General features: G+C 37.5%; 3 protein-coding genes across 4 annotated transcripts; 1 reads left to right on the top strand and 2 right to left on the bottom strand.

The window, feature by feature from the left end:
* Positions 1-9,889, bottom strand: supt3h (SPT3 homolog, SAGA and STAGA complex component). 2 transcript variants are annotated; one of them, XM_086258831.1, is made up of 12 exons: positions 9,754-9,889; positions 8,239-8,342; positions 4,841-4,925; positions 4,477-4,563; positions 4,225-4,321; positions 3,027-3,157; positions 2,721-2,796; positions 2,237-2,349; positions 2,053-2,157; positions 1,818-1,949; positions 807-896; positions 1-135 (listed from the first exon to the last, which is right to left on the bottom strand). In XM_086258831.1, the coding sequence occupies exons 2-12, from the start codon at positions 8,328-8,330 to the stop codon at positions 94-96; spliced, it is 1,050 nt and encodes a 349-aa protein (XP_086114957.1). In that variant the 5' UTR covers positions 8,331-8,342; positions 9,754-9,889; the 3' UTR covers positions 1-93. The 2 variants fall into 2 exon arrangements, with proteins under 2 accessions (XP_086114957.1, XP_086114959.1); XM_086258833.1 differs by having other exon boundaries at positions 1,818-1,946.
* Positions 8,033-12,406, top strand: runx2a (RUNX family transcription factor 2a). The gene is made up of 6 exons (XM_086258834.1): positions 8,033-8,175; positions 10,385-10,575; positions 10,701-10,860; positions 11,457-11,561; positions 11,648-11,722; positions 11,945-12,406. The coding sequence occupies exons 1-6, from the start codon at positions 8,034-8,036 to the stop codon at positions 12,289-12,291; spliced, it is 1,020 nt and encodes a 339-aa protein (XP_086114960.1). The 5' UTR covers position 8,033; the 3' UTR covers positions 12,292-12,406.
* A 148-nt stretch (positions 12,407-12,554) lies between these two features.
* On the bottom strand, positions 12,555-18,272 carry LOC147315862 (follistatin-related protein 1-like). The gene is made up of 11 exons (XM_086258067.1): positions 18,199-18,272; positions 17,871-17,945; positions 15,540-15,629; positions 15,271-15,400; positions 15,157-15,186; positions 14,943-15,064; positions 14,541-14,659; positions 14,250-14,362; positions 13,611-13,721; positions 13,412-13,512; positions 12,555-13,041 (listed from the first exon to the last, which is right to left on the bottom strand). The coding sequence occupies exons 1-11, from the start codon at positions 18,202-18,204 to the stop codon at positions 13,018-13,020; spliced, it is 921 nt and encodes a 306-aa protein (XP_086114193.1). The 5' UTR covers positions 18,205-18,272; the 3' UTR covers positions 12,555-13,017.
* Positions 18,273-18,765: the final 493 nt, after the last annotated feature.

Below are 18,765 nucleotides of genomic sequence, written 5' to 3'. Positions count from 1 at the left end.
CCGGCTTACTGAAAAGTTTTTATTACAATAGAAATTGAAAAAAAAATGTATAGAACAAAATCCAAGAATGTGCCTAAAATAATTGATGCGTCCTCAGCAGGTGAGGAAGGTCATCCCACTCCTGGAATAGGCACTCTGCCAGAGAGAGAAGATGGACGGCATGTTGTTCAGTAGGAAAAAACACATTTAAATTCCTGTCCAGAGTGTATTTCTGACACAAGGTACAGAGAGATTTGCTTCAAATAACTTTTTTTTTTTCTGGGGGGGTCTGGTAATAACTGGTTTGGTAGCAGAGTAATTGTTCTTTTCCTGCAACAAAACAGCGATTCACAGACGCTTTCTTGTGACAACCAAAATCACAAACATGACTAGTTACTCAGTACCAAAAAAGACCTAATGGTTTGTTTAAAATAATATAAAAATACCTCCCCACAACCCACATTTGTGCACAAAAAAACGACTGCTGTGGGAAAATCCTACCTTTGTTAACTTTTTTTAAATGTCACATTTGCATTCAACTGAACTTTGAATCCTATTTCACAAAAAGCAAGGAATGCTCGTTTTGACTCCGATCTGGATCGGTGAGCATGAAGGACAAATTAAAGTTATTGATTCAGCAATCACTAACTTTAATCTTACAGGTTAAGACATGTACAGAAAAAGTAAAACATCTAAACCAACACTTTAAATTAAGAGTATTTTATGCATTAGTTATACGACTTTTAACCCATGAATTAAAAAAAAAAAAAAAAAAAAAAAATAATCAGCTGTGGAAAAGTTGTGTAAGTTTCTCATTGTGTACATACTGTGTGTCTGTAGTTGTATCTTCTAATAGCCTCTCGGATGTGACAGGGCTGGATCGCTCCGCTGGGAGGCTCCACTGTAGCCGGACAGCTCTGAAGCACAATCATGAGTAATAAGTATTAACACAAATACAACAGAGGACGCAATGGAATGTTTTGGATGTTTCCTTTAGGAACGTGGAGTTTTCCATGAGCTGAAAATGGTCACCTTGTCTTGTGTGTTCAGAGACTTACATTTAGCAATTAGCAATAACATCAGTTATTATGTACATTAAGAAAATTAACAGAGGAGTTCATACTCTACATCTGCACAGAAGACTTTCTCCTAAAAAGACACATTAAAGTCTGACTCGTCAAAAATTAGTACAATCAAGAGATTAATACAGCAAAATGTTTGTTATTGTCAGAGCATTTATTCATTATTTATCATAAGTCCTTCTAAAAATATGATCAAGCAAATAAATGTACAATAAATCACAACAATTATTGGCTACTTTAGTTGTACCTGGGGTCCAAACTTTAGACCCATTTAACCCAGACACTCCTGCTTAGATTCAGGACTATTAACATGTGTTTTGATCTCTAGAGTTATACTGAATCTCAGTGCGTTTCATTTAAAATGAAAACCACTGGTTTGGAATCATACCTGCAGTGACTTCTCTGACAACATTCATCATACAAAACAAACATTTATGCACCAGATACTTAATAATAATTTACAAGTTAAAAAGGATGTTTTACAGGGTGTATTTGTGCAGCCAAAAGCCCCTTAATCCCCCTACTCTGCGGCATCCTTTATTCCACGGTCGTGTCGATGACGATCTTTTGTTAAGCACACTTTATATAGATCTCATGTAAGGTTGTGATTCCATTCTGTTGACAAAACCTATCCAGAGGCAGACAAACGCCTTTGCTGAAACCTGCCGCCATAATTAAACTGCCTTTGTAATTTCTCCTGTGCCTTCATGATACACACAGACATTAAACTCATAGGAAACTGCAGCTGGGACTCACCTTTTTACGTTTCCTCTGCCTCGCCCTGCCATCCACACTGCCGTTACCTTGTAGGACGGGCTTTGACGAGTGTGAGGACCCTGGGGTGGAGGGAGGGGTGGCTTCAGGTGAGTCTGGATCCTTCTTCACCTGCTGGGGAGGAAGACGAAAGACAGATGATATTTACTCAGTAATATTATGACGGTAGCTTTAGCGATTGATAGGTCTCAATGTGTGATGAAGTGTGTGTATGCACCTCAGCATGTGTGTTGTAGTGGATGTAGCTGGCAGAGATCACATGACTGACTGGATTAGTCTTTGCTGTCATTTCCTGCTTCACCAAGAGCGACAAATCCACGATCTGAATGAAGGAAAAGCATTTTAAAACAGGGGAAAGCTTTTAAATTACACGCACATATGTGAAGTAATGAGTTAGTTACCTGGGCAACAGTCTCATAAGCGAGGTATGACAGGATCTCCATGGCCATGCTGTTGGGTTTCAGCTCCAGGCTGCTGCAGTCGAGCCAGTCCCGAAACTTTGAAGCTTTCTTAGCTTGGAGTGAGCACAAGTAAGCACACACGACAAGAGGTCAGACGGGCTTAAAATGCTGAAACTGATCCTGAATCAGGTTTTTACCGTACGTACCTTATGTTTTTAAATTTAGAAGTGAAATAATCAGCTGATTATTCAATTGGTGAACTAACAGGATAAAAACACAGTCCACAGCTTTATTTGCTTATTTATAAGATGCCCATAAACCATGATTTAGAGCACAGGTAGAGTCCGCATTAAAAAAATATACGCAACATCAAACCGACATGAAAGCAAACATTAGCAATAAAATGTAATCCTTTACTCCTTTTGTACCTATGACAGAATCAACTTCCTGAGACAGATACTAAGTGGGCCGTTTAAAATCTTACCAAAGCTGAGCTGTCGACTCTCACAGAACTCGGCGTACTGAGCCGGGTCCATATTCCGAGTCTGACGCTCCAAACGCTGAAGATTCAAATACACATAAAAACACTTAAAGTTAAATCTATAATCCCAAAAAGTTTCTCCCACTGAAAACATCCAGATGAGCAGAATCAACTTTTTGGGAAATCTTTATCCGGATGATTGAGCATGCGTCAAGGCGTTTTAAATCTATAAGTTCATATATGTGTCATTTACTTTCAAAACAGCCCTACTAATCAATCATTTTCATGCAGACATCGATGGGCTCTGACCTCCATCCTCTCCTGTTTGATGGGGTCTATTTCCTGACGTTCTGCTAATGACAGGAGTTCACCGGTCTGATCCATCCACACCAGGAAGTCCTGGGCCAGTCGCTGCCTCCGCTGGTTAGCACCAGCAGGACCTACAGCACCCAATTTGTTCACAAAAGACAAAAAAAGAAAGAAACACTTAAGATTAAAACCAGAGCTCAGTATTCACTTGGGTTTTGACTGTAGCATTTGAAGCTTTTTTTTGTACAGTGGTTTCTGAAAACGTTTGGATGCTGTAAAAATATATATTTTTAAAGATCTGCAAATTATTTAAAACCTATATGTAATTTAAGGTATTGCAAAAACAACATATCAAATGTGGGAACTAAGGTGAATTTTGTATTGTGCAATGTGCAATATGATAATGTTAAATTTCGCCTCTGTCAGTGCGCCCCAGGGCGGCTGTGGCTACAATGTAGCTTGCCATCACCAGTGTGTGAATGTGTGTGTGAATGGGTGGATGACTGGTTGTGTAAAGCGCTTTGGGGTCCTTAGGGACTAGTAAAAGCGCTATACAAATACAGACCATTTACCATTTAAGCCAACAAGACAGGACAAGACCATGTTTTCCAGTGTGTTGCATCACTTTTTTAAACAGAAACGTTTGGGAGCTGACGAGACCCTTATGTCTGACACATAATTGAAGTTCTTCAACTTAAAATTGGCTTTTTTTTTTTGTTCCATAATGTGACACAAGTGTACACAAGCTTAACACCCGGACTTTTTAACTATAGTGCAATGCTGATACGATTTGACATCGCCTTGCAAATGTTAGTAGTAGCAAATGTTAAGCATCAATGGTGCCATTACAGATGTGAAGCCAAACCATCACATATATCACTCAGCCTGTGTAAGAGGAGAGCGACCACATTCATAATGAGCTTTAAATTTTAACCAATCAGGCCACAGCACAATTCTGCATCAGTCCATGTGAAAGAAGTGTGAGCCAAGGAAAAAAAACAAACAAGTTTTTTCTTATTTAAACTATTTAAATGCTCTTTTCAAGAGTTTTAAATTCTATTTGTGGATGCAACAACAAGCTGAATGACTCAGAAGTGCTCTTGAGCCCACGCATTGATTTCCACTCCAAAACAGGGTCACAGGGGTTTTATAATAACATTTAAAAGGTCACTGTGTGTGTGTGAGGCTCTGTGTATACCTGATTCTGCCTGTGTGTCTTCATCCTCAAGAGTCTTGAGTATTTTGGATTTATAATCTCTAAACTGGAGATATTTTAATAATCTCGCCAACTTCCTCTGGTCAGTAGATTTTGAGGCATGAAGATAAAGAACAGAAAAAGGGGAGAGGAATTAGTTATTTCAAACCTTAAAAAACAATAAAGGAAGAAAAGATTCATGGACATACAGTTTTGAATATTTAATGTTTTTTTGTTCACGTGTGCATTTTGTACCTTGTCTCGCCTCATCAGGAATAAAATGTCCTCAGGTGAAATAACCCTCGAGCCACGCAGAGCCGCTCCCTCGCAGGCCTGATGCAGCTGAGAAATAAACCAATTGCTTCAGTAAAGTCAGAAATGAATTGCACTTATGCTTTAATATAATTACATTTAGGTTTTTTTGCTATTCAGAGGCTCCGAAATGAGACAGAATCGTGGATTTTTACAGCCACATCAGTTATACATGTAAGGGTTTTATTTGTCTGATGTGCTTTACTATTGTTCAGCCTGTAATTACCTCTTCAGGTGGTTTAGGCTTTGATCTTGAAGTTTGAACAGATAACTGTTACAGCGTTATATTTGTTATGTTGTATGTTACCATAGTAATGAGTTGTGTGTGTACAATATCCTCCACCAGCGCTGCAGTCTCTTGCAAAGGCCTGCGAGTGTCTCCCAGAGCAAACCTGAAAATCAAACACAACTATAATCATAGTTGTGCAGAGCCTTGCAGAGCTTCCAGTGCGTCAGTCGAATCTAATTACACTGCCACGTGCTAAAGAGCTGCTAATTGTTAAAGTCTAAAGTCATAACTCATTAACGTTTCTTAAACATAGCGCCGGTTGTGCTAACAGCACTCATTTTAAACTGCTGCTCTGAAAGATCACTTCTAACGGGTTACTTCTATCATTTTCCATTAATGAAGCCTGCCTCTTACCACCTTCACAAAATTAAAATTACTGTATTTATACACTGTTATTTAAAAGGTAAATATATTACATAATTAATCATAATAAGTAACAAAAAAGCTAAATATATGGTATGGATTTTTTTAAAGAGTGGATTTCCTGCAGAGAAACATACTTATATATTCTAAGTATATATTTTGTACATTATAACAGCTATAAGAATAGTTTTACAGCAGTTATATTTATTCTATCATCCATCCCTTTTTAAAAACCATTTATTCACCAAAGGTTTCAGGGAGGCTGAAGCCTCTTCCAGTTGGACAAGAAGCAAAGTACTTTATTTACCAAACAAGAAAGAAATGCCTTATAAAAACACAGAAATTTACCCAAAATAAATAAATTATGAATAACACATCGTTACTAACTATACAACAGCTAAAACCTGTGAATGGTGAGATATTTTATTAGTAATTTAAAGAGGCATACAAAGATGCTCACATTCAACACTGTCATTACAGGACATTACCTTCATTTTTATTCTCACCATAAACCACTAACACTTGCAAATAATTAGAAACAGACTGGCTTGTTTGGAAGGGTTACCAGGAGAAAGCCCCTTCTCAAAAAAGAGAACATGGCAGTCAAACCACAAGACTGGAACAATCCCGTTTGGACAGACAAGACCAAAGTGAAGATGTTTGGCAATGACGCACAGCACCACGTTTGGAGAAAGCCAAACAAATCAAGTACGGGGGTACCTGGGCACCTTGCAGCCATTGAGTTGACTGTGAACTATTTCAAAGTATTCTGGGGTTAAGTGTAAGGTCATGTCAGATGGCTAAAACCCGACTGAAACTGGGTCATGCAACAGGACAATGATTCCAAGCACAGCAGCAAAACTACAGCACAATGGCTGAAAGAGACGAGAATCAAACTGCTGTGAAATGCTGTGAAATGCTGTGAAGAATATGACAGACGGAGGAAGTCATACAGAAATCAATTAAATCAAGTTATTGCTGCTAAAAGTGGGGCGTACTTACTTTTTTACAGGTACTGTAAAACGCGCTGTCTCAGATGACTTTAGTCCTTTAAAGGATGCATCTCACACATTACTTTAAATACCTTTAATTGCATCCAAATTAAATGTAGCTGGATATTAAAACTTGTTTTGGTACTAACTGAAACATAGCAGGAGAAAAATTAGCAGATACTTTAAGTTGGTAGTGAGATTCAGTTCAGCTCAGATTTGTTAAAAATCTGGTGTGACTGCTTGTTTATAAACATTTTACATAAGTAAAGGAATCTTCATAAGATGAAAAGCAGTTCTTAATCTGTACGGTATTAAAGTTTTAAAATTTTTAACTATTAACTGTTACTAAACTAAACAAAAACATGATTTATTGTCTAAAAACAAGGCAGAGCTGAAGTTTTGGTTACTTTCCAAATAAACATGCAGCCAGTAAATGTGTCTGTGTATGTCTCTGTTTCTCTCTCACACACACACACACACACACACACACACACACACACACACACACACACACACACACACACACACACACACACACTCTAAGGTCAACAGGCCACACATACACCTTGACCACAATTTGGTCAAAACCTCAATTTGCATCCAGAAAGCCACTTCCATGATGGCAGACTAACGTAAACCCACATCCTGGAGCGCTTTCCTTCTCTCATTTCTTCTCTTTCCCACTCTCTCCTTTTATTTCTCTATGAAATACAAACACCTGATCGCCACCCCCACCATTCCCCTTGCTTAATCTCTGCCCCCCGGCCCTTTAACCTGCTCCCTGATTGGTTGTTTGTTGCTCTGTCATACAGGTGAGAGAGGTTTTGGTTTGGGGTTGTGGGCAGGTTGGCCTCAGGTTCGGAGGTTGGCTTCAGACTTTAGGTTGATTTTAGGTTTTGGGGTTTAGTCTGGTTTTAGCCTCTCTGACCACCAGCATCACCTCTCTGCAGCCCACACAAGGTGAGTACAGCAAAAGACACACAACACAAAGGAGGCTGCAGCAGGCATGTGGCTTCTTTAGAAAAAAAATCCTTCAGTAAGAATTTAAATATGACAGTTTTACGTGTAGTACTTCTAAAAAACCTAAGCAGAAAAAGTGACTTCATATTAGAAACTAAGTCAAAAAGTAATTTGTTATGGTACCGGAGTTGTCCAGTTGTTTTTAACTTTAACTTTAACTAACAGTTTTAACTAACAGTTGCTTTTAACAGTTGTTTTTAACTACATTTTTATTTTTAAAGATCTTTTTCCACTTTCACTGATTTATCCACTAATTATTTCCTCGACAGGATGATTTCAGAAAATGGTGAAAAATGCCGATTATTTATTAATGCTGAACCTTCCTGATTATTTCTTCTTTTCTAACTAAAAGGTCCAAAATCTAAATATATGGAGTTTCTTGTCACTTAATACAAGAAAATGTGATTATTTTAACCTAAAAATAAACTAATAATGAAAGAGTTGCTAATAAAAACTGATAAAACATTACATTCTGTATATACTGACCTACTGTCACTTACTGTGAATTTGTAGGAATGTTAATTAGATTTCTTTTTTTTTTTCTTTTGTGCAGAGCAGTACTTTTTTCCATCAGTCATATTGACTGGTTGTGAATGTAAAGGTTAACTAAATGTCTAGAGACTTCAAGTCTGAACTGATTATCACTCGTGGCTCATGTCTCTGGATATGAGCCATTTAATTTCATACTTTTATGTTTTTGTTTTTCGTTTGTTTTGCTTGACATAAAACCAAATGTTACTTAAAGTTATACTTTAGCAATTAAAAAAATTAATTTCTTGAAATTCTTCTGAACTCTTTGTACAAATGTGTTATATAAAATATTGAAATGAAGGGCTATGTGCTGTTTTCAGGCATCTGTTTTGGATTTGCAAAGTGTCATTAACCACAATGCTAATATTGTGGCTCTCTCCTTTAAAAAACAGGTTTCCATGGCTTCAAACAGTCTGTTCAGCAGCCCCAGCCCAATGCTGTACTGGGGTGAGACTCCTTCTCTTTGTTTGTTTGCGTGTGTGTGTGTGTGTGCGTGTGTGTGTGTCTTACATCATGCTCTGTAGCTCTGGGATAAAATTGATCCTGGAAGCTGGACGGTCTTTAGAGCTGGAGGGGGCGGAGCCAGCCATGGGACTGCTCATAACCACACCCACCTGATGAGAAAACCAAGACAGAACCACATTAAACTAGAGAGCAAAATTAATTTACAATCTTTTGAGTGAAGAAAAGATCTAACAATATTTTAACTTTTGTTCTCTCTTTAAATATACTTTATTGACTATAAGGTATACTTTGACTATATATAGTCAAAATATACTATATTTTCTTATATCATCTATTGACTGTACAAGAAGAGAACACCCCCAATATAAATGTCTGTGTAGGTTCTCAGTCATCAATGTCATCATAAAAGGCAGCTGGACCTCTTTAGGATTTAAAAGCAGTTTCGCCTCTCAGCCTCCTGAATGATTTCTGATAGCAGTGTTGAATATTCTACTAAAATCAGAGCGTGTTATAGTTTTCTTCTTTTCCCCCCTCCTTAATAAGGAATGAAATAAGGAATCTCGGTTAATTCTGAAAGCCTGCTTTGGGTCATTACTGCAGACTGAAAAGTCATTCTGTAAGCTAGTGTTCTGGTGTATCCACAGGCATACTAACATTCATGCAGCTCCAAACACTCTGTCTGTTAATGCCGGCCAAGTTAATGCCAATAAAGTCCCAAGCTGAACAAAGTAACATTCATCTCATCTGCTTGAAACTTCTGAAAAGTTTCATCTTCAAGTTTAGTGGCAACGACCATAACTTCATTCACGCATGTGGATGTTATGTGCCGTCCTTTTCACTGTCTGAATAGAGACAGAAACTCAGGTACCCTCAGTATAGAACAGCTAAAGCAGCTCCAATTAGAAATACTGCAGCTTTTTTAGCTTCTTTTTTTATCCTGATCGTTGCTGCATCTGAGATTGATCCTCCTGCATCATGTTTTTATCTATGTGAAGGAACCTGCTGGTTCATGTTACGGCTTTGTTGCACTTAGTCTCTACTTTGACAGATGTGTATGTGTGTCTTCTTTATACTGTGTGTGTGTGTGTGTGTGTGTGTGTGTGTGTGTGTGTGTGTGTGTGTGTGTGTGTGTGTGTGTGTTTCAAATGAAATAAATCACAATGCTGCACTTGTAGTTCACTTTCATGTGGTTTTAGTATTTTGGGATCACTTCATCTAAACAAATCAGAGCACAACAGAAGCCGAGCCAAGAGCCTAAAACAACAAAATAGCAGAACAGAGCTCGGGAGAATAAACACAACGTCCTAACACACGTTCACACACATACATAAATATAAAAACACACATACACACTCCTACAGTTGGACAGGTGGTGTGACCGCAGTAACTTCCCCTCCGGCAGTAAAATATGAATAATAATACAGCGCAGTTCCCTCATATTCAAACACTGCGGCGGCTGAAACACAATGCAGAAAAGAAACAAAGGAGGGAAAGAGGAGGGGAGGCGAAGAGGAGAACCAAAGACACATAGAAAAGCATAAAACAAGTAAAAACTCTCACCAGAGTCTGTCAGAGAGACGCTATTTCTGTTAATATTCTGGTTTTCTTCTGTTTTCGGCGCGATTTGATGACGCAAGGGACCGCGAGGGTGTGGTAGTTGTAGTTTTCTACATGTCCTGGTCGAAAGGCGCTACACTCCAGCTATGAGCTGTTAAATACAAGGTTAGCAGCTGAGATTACAGTTGAAGAAGATACACAGCTTAAGGGGGAAGTGTTTATACTCTAATCAGTACTCAGAATTTTAACATATCCACCATAGCGACACAGCTTTAACAAAATATGCTGTATATCTTTGAGCGCTCTCCTGCGGCAATCTCACTTGTATGGAGGACCAAACGGTCCAAAATTAAAAAGTAAATAAATGTATATAATTAGTAATGATTTTACAATACACATTTATGTATACAAATATAACTGGTGTTGGAGTGCTTTAGATTGAGGCAGTAGCTACAATAGCTAACCCTTTATTTAAATTGCCATCTAATATGACTCTTAATAAAGTCTGAATCTAAGACTGACTTCAGGAAATAAAAATATATTCAAGTCTAAAATGCATGTAATCTCAGCGAAAAGAACAAAAAATGAAAGACAAAATGGGATAAAAATGGACTTCTTTATTCCTATCGTTAAGATCCTGTGGTGAAGTGCCGCCTGTCACCATCAGCCAGCACTCGTCAACTGGATGAACAGGAGCTGAGGTGTCTCCACCAGTGCAGTACAGCTCCACCCAGAGGACTGGTCCCGACCGACAGCCCAAATTTCCTCTGCAGCAGCCTGCCTCAGCACTGGAGGTGTAATAAGACACTACCAAGAGCCTTTACTGTGAGTAATCTACATATACACTGGTGGTCTTTTTAAACCAAAATACAGTTTATTCATACTGAAAGAGTAAAAATCCTCTGTTCACAAAGATAAAAGACCTGTTACAATGTTTTTTCATTTCTCAGGTTGTTGCCCTGGGGAACGATGTGCCTGATGGCGTGGTTGTGACAGTGATGGCTGGCAATGATGAAAATGTTAGCGCCGAGCTACGTAATGCCACAGCCACCATGAAGCAAGGCTGTGCCCACTTCAACGACCTCCGCTTCATCGGCCGCAGCGGCAGAGGTATACAAACAGATACATGCAGCACTGTTACAAGTTATTCATACTTGTTTGTCAATAAACAAGAGGAAAGACTGCAGCCTGCCATCTTTACCACCTCTGTCTACACTGCTTACACTATTTGCAATTGCAGTGCCCTGCAATCACACAGTTAAAACATTTAGTTGTTGTTATATGTTTCTTTTAAATATTTGAATACCTGTAAAGTTAGATCAATAATCAAGCTATGGAGCCAGAATTAATTAACTCTAGTTAATTAATTAGTTTCTTAATCAATAACATCAGAGCAAAACTGAGTAAAAGAAAGCAAATCATGTGTAATCATGAGCACATTTAAATAAATTAAAAAGTCATAAGATTTAAAAGAAATAAAGAACACACTAAATACAATTAAGAGTATTAAAAATACATTTAAATATAATAGAAATAACGCTGGATAAAGTACATTAACAAGTGAAAAGTTTTGAGCAGTCAAAGCAAAACAGTGAATAAGACAAAAAATTTGATTCAGTTAAGTAAATAAAAACAAAGTAGGCAAATGTATATAAAGTATACTCAACTAGTTTCATGTGTACATATGTTTTATTATCGTTTTAAAGGTAAGAGCTTCACCTTGACGATAAACGTGCTGACATCACCTCCTCAGATCGCCACCCTACACAGGGCCATCAAGATTACCGTGGACGGACCACGGCTGCCCAGACGTTAGTAAATACGAGTGAAAACAGTATGATTGGATCAATTCTGAGGTGATCCGGGCAGGTTTTAACATTATTTCTTCTGATCTCAGGTCAGAGGCAGAAGGAGATGAAGGCTGGAGTTTTTAGGCCCACCAGCAGCATCAGTAGCAGCACAGCTTCATCAGGTAAGACATAAAATGTCACAGCAAGAATGACACAGCAAGGCCACTGAAAATTAAAAACTATGTTGTTCATTTGTAATTTTAGTTTTTAGAAAGAAAACTTTCTCTTATGAAACAGTAGTGGGGCGTGGTCATGCTCATGTCACATGACAGCTGAGCAAACAACAAAAGAAGACAACGAGTTCTGGAGAAACACTGATGTTGATGCTTCTTGTCTCGCTTCAGAATGCAGATCCTTTCCTTCCACCTCTCTGTGGATGAATGAGTCCTTTCTGGGCCCAATGACCTCTTTGGCATCTTCATTCGCTCCTACTCCCAGAATGCACCACCTGCCTGCTCTCCCTTACTCTACCCAACCTCCTCCATACAGTTCCTATCTGTCTTCTCCTCCTCCTCCCCCCGCTCCGCTCAGCCACAGTGGTCCATTCCAGGCCGGCAGCTTCCACTACGGGCCCAACCAACCATTCCAAACCACAGGGGAGGACCGCAATGTTGTCACAGCACTGACCAATTACATTGAAGGGGCATGTCTTTCCATGAGAGGGGAGGAGCCTGTTTGGAGACCTTATTGATGATTGGATTTATTATTTTAGCATAATGTAAGCATTTAACCCATTTTAATGTTTTTCTATCTTTTTTCTTTCTTTTTTTCTCAGAATAAATCCTTAAAACTACATTCTTGATATTTTGTAAACTGTTATTTATTAAAACAACATTTGTATATATTGTGTTGAACAATGAATAATAAAAAAAAGAATTCGATAGTTGCTTCTCACGCTCATTTTTATTAGATAAAAAATGATACAAAAATAGCTTTCACTATCAAAACAGTTAAAGTAGTATCTCATTACAAACCTCAAGAAAACAAACAGCATTGGGGGCTGTTTGTTTGTTTCACTGATCATAAGAAATTAGATGTCATAAATACTTGTTCATTAATACAGAGGGAAATCAAAGTTTAGACAGAGTTATCAATCAAAAATTGAAAAAAACAAAAACGTGCTCATGTGTTCTTCAAAAGCCAGAAAATATAATTCCATTCTTTAAAAGTATAAAGCAATCAATAACAAATTAAAAACATTTTTTAAAAACTGGTTGTGAATTAGCAACCAACTTCAGTGCATTAAATTCAGGAAGTAAAATAAGAGGTAGAATAATGTTTAGAAGTGATTTAACAGTTCACACAAATAAAATGTGTTGAATCATTTATAAGAATAATAACAACAGCTATTTAAACTAAACCTGTTCCTCATGTTTGGAGCGGAAGGCCACTCAGTTGATAACTGGCTGTTGCGACCTCAGTTCTGCATGGTGACAGATGCCTGAAACAGGTAAAAGAGACGTTCATTGACCTGTAGGTAGTGTTTAAACTTATACCAATCATGTGTGCATCACATTGCTACAGAAGAATTTTGTAGTTGTACATTTAAATGACTTATTTAAGTGAATAGTTTTAATTAATAAAAAATATTCAATCAAAAATTATTGAAAACCTGGAAGTGGAACTCTTTCTGGTTGTGCCTTTCTGTTAAACTCCCTTACTCTGCAGTTTAATGCATTTATTTATTCAGAAGAAATAAATGTATTTTTGCCACTCTGGTCTAAATTTGAGTAACTTTTATGTTGAGATTAAACGTCTCTGTGAATAATAATTTAAAGGTTAATAATATTGTTTCAGGAGAGACTGTCGACCTGTAAAGCATTGAGTTCAGCCACCCTCCTGCTCCACTCTTCTTCGGTCATTTCTTCATCTTCTCCTCCTTCATCAGTATCTTCATCAACCTGATGCTCTCCTGAAACACATGTTGCAAAGATAAACACAGCAGCGGGCAGAAACAGAACAAATGCAGCAGTCATACAATAAGACTACTGTTTTTAAGTGAACTCGCACCATTGCAGGTCAGAGTGGTGCACACCCAGTTTCCACAGGCGCACACACACTTGTTGCACTCCATCTGAGTTTCAGCTCCATCCTCAAAGACCTCGTCTTCCAGAGCACACTCTACACACATAAAACACAATGTAATAAACACAAGAACAGCTAACTTTCTTGTCCTTAAAAATATAAAAAGTTTCAGTTTTCAGTTTTTAATAAAAATTCTTGTAAAAGGAACAGATGCTGTAAAATGTGTGAAAATACATTGAAATAGTCCAAAATATGTGCTCTTCTTCACATTATCCAAAACTTTGCTTGGCTGATTCTAGCCCGTGAGTCTTGTGTTCGACACTCCTGATGTAGATCATACATTGAGTTAAACATACTTTGCCACTAAGTATGTGTTTGTGTAATTATATGTTCCTTTTTTGTTTGTTTATACATACATCCCCAAGTAGTAAACTCTTTGTTCTTGATTGTAAAGTGCAGTAAATAATAGTCTTCAAATGATAAACAGTGTTAGGATAAATCCAAAGCTGAATACAATGGAGAAAAGCAAATAGAAATCTTATAAAAATGTCAATCACACAAACACAAAAAGTGTTTGTTCAGTTTCATACTCTTATTTTGCTGCTTGTGTGTATGCATGTTTACTTCTCTCAGTTGGGTGGTAGGTGGGCGTAAGACAGTTGATAAACTCAGTCAAACTCAGCTTCCAGTCAGCATTTTCATCCGACAGCTCTATCAAAGCATCGACACACAGAGATCTAAGAAAAAGAAAGAAGTAAGAGACAAATGACTGGAGAAGTCTGGATATGGAGTTTTAACAGCCATTTAATTTCTAAAATGATGTGCAAAATGTGTGCTGCAATATACAAACAAAACAACAAAACAAAACGCGAAACAATTAGAAGAACAAACTCTCAGCGATGAAAAAACGAATACCTCAGCAGCAGGTTAGTCTGCAGAGTGTCTGAGTATGTGATGTTGAGTGCCGTCTCATTGTGCTTCAGGAATCGCAGAAATTCATTCGAATCAAGCTGTGAATCCCCATCATCATACGCCTGTGACACAAAAACACCATCAACAACTGCATTCAAAATCTTTTACCTCTTATTCACAGATATTCTCATATATTACTCCTTCTCTAACTAGGAAGTGAATATATTAAGAATGACTATGCAAGCAGTCAGTGTCAGAATCCATGTAAGTTAATAAATGGTTACAATAATGGTATATCATAAGGCTGAAGCTATGCAAGATAATAAGCTAAAATGTATCATTTCTTCCTGCAAGTGACTAACAGATACATTTGTAATTATTATACAGTGTATGAAGTATTCACACCTGAAAATATGTCTGAAGGATGTCACCGGCTGATGTGTTTGAGGCCAGATCTTCAGCTTCTTTCTGAATCCACTGGATCACTCTCTCTCTCATCCAGTCACGATCAGATAGGAAACACACGACTGCAAGCGTGAAGCATGAAAAAGAGACCGGCTTTAGACAGCCACTCAAATTTGCTGAATTGTGTAAAAATGTGAAATATTTCGTGACTTACTGGGGCTCACATTGGCCTTTGTTGGTTTCTCTGCAAATAGAAACACACACAAATCCTTCATGACTGCACAAGCTTCACTCAAAGCTTAAAGAGTTTGTGTTTGTGGAAACTGACCCAGACAGTGTCCTCTGTGCTCCACGTGTATCTTGGTCTGGGTGATGCAGGCGTCTCTGTGCAGTTCACAGTGATTCCTGTAGGATTTTCCGTTGCTGCCACACACCCAGTGCTCTGACATGTCACACTGCTGCAAAGGAAACAGGCTCGTCAATAGAAGATTACCAAAAAATGGTAGCTGCAGAAATATTACCTGCAGCCTTTCCCTAAACTAATACAGACGTACACATTTACAAGTACACATGTTTGCTAGTTATCAGTACCTTTACCTGTAAACAGCGACAGACTGGTTCTCCTCGGTCAGTTGATACACACTCTCTACCTGCACCGCAGAAAGTCCTGGCACACACCGACTCATCCTAACACAGAAGAACACGCAGGGACAAAGACATTGTCATCACAGTGAAGAGAATTGGGAAGAGTGGAGGAATAATTTGGGATGGGTGTGCTCCACATTCCAGATGGTGACCTTTGACCTTCGTCTGAAAGGCCACATGGCACGTTGAATGACCATGACTTTCTCCCTCTCTCGCACACACAAACACACACAGACAAAATGTATTGGAGCAGCTGCGAAGCGATGCATCTCATTTTAAATTCTGTCTTCTTCAGGACTTTTTCATTGTTTATAATTTAAAATTTAATTTCACCACCTCCATTTCTGACTGAGACAAAAACTGATTTATCAACAAATGTCCATTTAAACCCAGTTACATATTAAAGGAACTGAAAGAATTAAATGTGAATGTATAGAAAATAATATATTAAACACCAAATTAAGATGCAGTTGATAAGATACAGTTGATAAGTAAAATGTTGTTATAACCAATGTAAATATGGGCAAAGCACTGTTATAATATATTGTAATATTATTAAATATTTATATAAATATTATATAAATATTATTTTAGGCAATTTTAATAAACTTATTCAAAAGCCAACATTTTGGAGGCAAATGAGAAATGCTGAACAAAAATGATTATAATGATAAAAAAAATAAAAATAATAATGATTACCTGTGAAATATTTTGTTTTCTTTATTATATTCAGAGTCTTGTGTTGTATTTATTTCCATCCCTGCACTGATTACCTGACAGCAGGTAATCAGTGCAACATAAACTCACTAAAAGTTCAAAAAGCTGAAAAACAGACGAGATTCAGATGATAATTCTCAGTAAGTTCATCATGTTTATGATATGACAAGCCACGATTTCCTTTTCAAAGTATTTTTAAAGAGACAGTGAATTATATGAAGCAGCAATAAATACTCAATACACAGAAGAACAAAATTACACTCTGATTCCTGACATTCCTCTTTATTAACAGGATGGAAAACCTGAAAATGAAAAACATTTTTGAAATCATGTATTCCCAAAGCTCTACCATAAGGACATCTTAACTCAGGCTCCAGCAGTAATCTTCACTTTGATCTCAGGACAGTTTTTTAAATGACAGAGGACTGCACAAACTCGTCACTTTATAGAAATGTTCTCACTTTAGTGAAATGTCTTCACTCCCAGATTGTTCTACACAAAGACACAGAAGGGTGCACACACACACACACACACACACACACACACACACACACACACACACACAATAGGTACATCTGTCGCCTGTGGCTGTCCAGCTGACACCTGCTGCACTGAAAACCTGCTGTTAGCAACCAGCTGACGGTACGGAACACACACACACACACACACACACACACCGCAGTAATGTTTTCGGTGTAATTATGAGTATATGTCTTATTTACTTTGTTTGGCTGCAACCCAAGTTTCTGGATTTGTTCTTTCGTTCTCTCGTTCTCTCTTTTATATTTTCTCTTCTCTTTCCTTCCCTTAGTCAACCTCATTATTCTCTTCTCTAACAATCCTGTGCTTCTTCTGCATGAACATTGTGTAGATTTTCAATTCTGCAGTAATCCATTTTTCCCTTAAAAGTCCTTTTGGATTCTGTTCTGTCTTTTTTGTAACATTTCTGATTTATTGTATTTTTTCATTTTTTATCCCGATGTATTTTTATTAATTGGCTGTTGTGTACGACATATACATTTAAAAAGACATGTTGGAGTTACTCTATTCACATTTTTCAAAAAGTGTTTTTATCTCATGATTGTTGAAACCTTTGAAGTAAAGTAAATTTTAATGTGTGTCACCATATGTTTTTAATCTTCTTTCAAAGGTAACTTAAAAAAAGTTTCCATTGGAACTTGTTTTGAAACAAGCTTACTCATAGCAGAGTGTGTTTTCACCAAAATTACAGGTGGAGGGAGTGCGAGACACACCTGAGGACCTGTTCTATATTTCTGTGGGTTTCTATGTTACCTTAAAAACATTTGCACAAAACACATGCAGACACTTTCCTAAATCATGATTACCTCAACATATGCAAGCACACACCTGCCCGTAAACATCAGCTACTAACTAGTGAGTATTAGCAACAACAACAGTAACAACAAAAGCTTTTTTTAGTGTAATATTAAACATATTCTCATTAGTACTTAAACATAATAGAGCACTATAATTATTCTGCACACCTCTCAATTTCCATTTTATCAAAATAAAAACAAAACGACATATCTTCAGCAGTGAATTTACCTTGGAAAGGGGAGAGGAGGACACAAGATGAAGGAAGAGGAGGAACTGCAGCAGGAGCACAGAGATGGTCAACATCTGAAGTGGACAGGAGTGGAACAATCATGATGCTGTCCAACAATAACAGAAGTAAAGCGGCACTCTAATGCATGATACCATCAGTAATGCTACTGTGAAAAATAAAATAGCAGTGAAGACTGAGTCTGATCATACTTTGTTCAGTAATTGCTGCAATCAGCCTGTAAGAACCAACTTGCCTGTACCCAAATTTCACTTTATAGCGAGTCTGTTCAAAGCTAAACACCCAAACTTCCAAAATGTCCTCATGTACCTGCATAGATGATGAGTTTATATCCAGCAGTGATCGGTGAAGACTCCTGCTTTGTTCTGCTGAAAAATGACAGCATGGTATGAGGAGAGAGAGAGAGAGGGAGAAGAGGAGGAGGAGTGATGCAGGAACAGAAAGAAGACCAGCTGTCCAGAGTCACCCCCACCCTTCTACCCCCCCAAGCCTCAGAAACACATAAAAACCCACTTGTCTTCTGTGGTAGGAATGATGAGTTAAAGGCACGCAACATGTTCAGACAACTTTAAACAGTGACTGACAGATGCAGGAAAAAAAGAGTCACTGCTGACAAATTTCAGTAAAAAAAAAGTGCCACTGTTTTTTTCACAAATTATATTTATATGTATTTATGAATATAGATTTGTTTTATATAATCTATTTTTAAATGTTTATTTATATTTATTATATTTTTATGTATTTATATTCTTTATTATATTTTATTTAGTTATTTATTATTAGATAATTAAACAATTTCTCTGGACTTAAGATACAAGGTCTTTGTGTACAATCTCAATTCTAATTATCCTAATTAATAAAGAAAAAATTCTCCAG

Source organism: Aulonocara sp. 'chitande type north' Nkhata Bay, linkage group LG13 (assembly GCF_057382095.1).
Source record: "Aulonocara sp. 'chitande type north' Nkhata Bay isolate Kocher_YH1m ecotype deep benthic linkage group LG13, A_spYH_male_GT1.1, whole genome shotgun sequence".
Lineage (NCBI taxonomy): Eukaryota > Metazoa > Chordata > Actinopteri > Cichliformes > Cichlidae > Aulonocara > Aulonocara sp. 'chitande type north' Nkhata Bay.
This window is presented reverse-complemented; position numbering and strand designations above follow the sequence as displayed.

What these genes read in the sequence shown, in the direction of transcription:
- runx2a (XM_086258834.1), top strand. Translation starts at nt 8,034, where the DNA reads ATGTGCTGTTTTCAGGCATCTGTTTTGGATTTGCAAAGTGTCATTAAC. An exon ending in CAGCCCAATGCTGTACTGGG is followed by an intron (nt 8,176 to 10,384) that starts GTGAGACTCCTT and finishes CCTATCGTTAAG; the next exon opens with ATCCTGTGGTGAAGTGCCGC. An exon ending in CGGACCACGGCTGCCCAGAC is followed by an intron (nt 11,562 to 11,647) that starts GTTAGTAAATAC and finishes TTCTGATCTCAG; the next exon opens with GTCAGAGGCAGAAGGAGATG.
- supt3h (XM_086258831.1), bottom strand. Translation starts at nt 8,330, where the DNA reads ATGAGCAGTCCCATGGCTGGCTCCGCCCCCTCCAGCTCTAAAGACCGT. An exon ending in GAGTCGACAGCTCAGCTTTG is followed by an intron (nt 2,350 to 2,720) that starts GTAAGATTTTAA and finishes GCTCACTCCAAG; the next exon opens with CTAAGAAAGCTTCAAAGTTT. An exon ending in CTTATGAGACTGTTGCCCAG is followed by an intron (nt 2,158 to 2,236) that starts GTAACTAACTCA and finishes TCCTTCATTCAG; the next exon opens with ATCGTGGATTTGTCGCTCTT.
- LOC147315862 (XM_086258067.1), bottom strand. An exon ending in CCTCCTCTCCCCTTTCCAAG is followed by an intron (nt 15,630 to 17,870) that starts GTAAATTCACTG and finishes CTTCTGTGTTAG; the next exon opens with GATGAGTCGGTGTGTGCCAG. An exon ending in CAGTCTGTCGCTGTTTACAG is followed by an intron (nt 15,401 to 15,539) that starts GTAAAGGTACTG and finishes TTTCCTTTGCAG; the next exon opens with CAGTGTGACATGTCAGAGCA.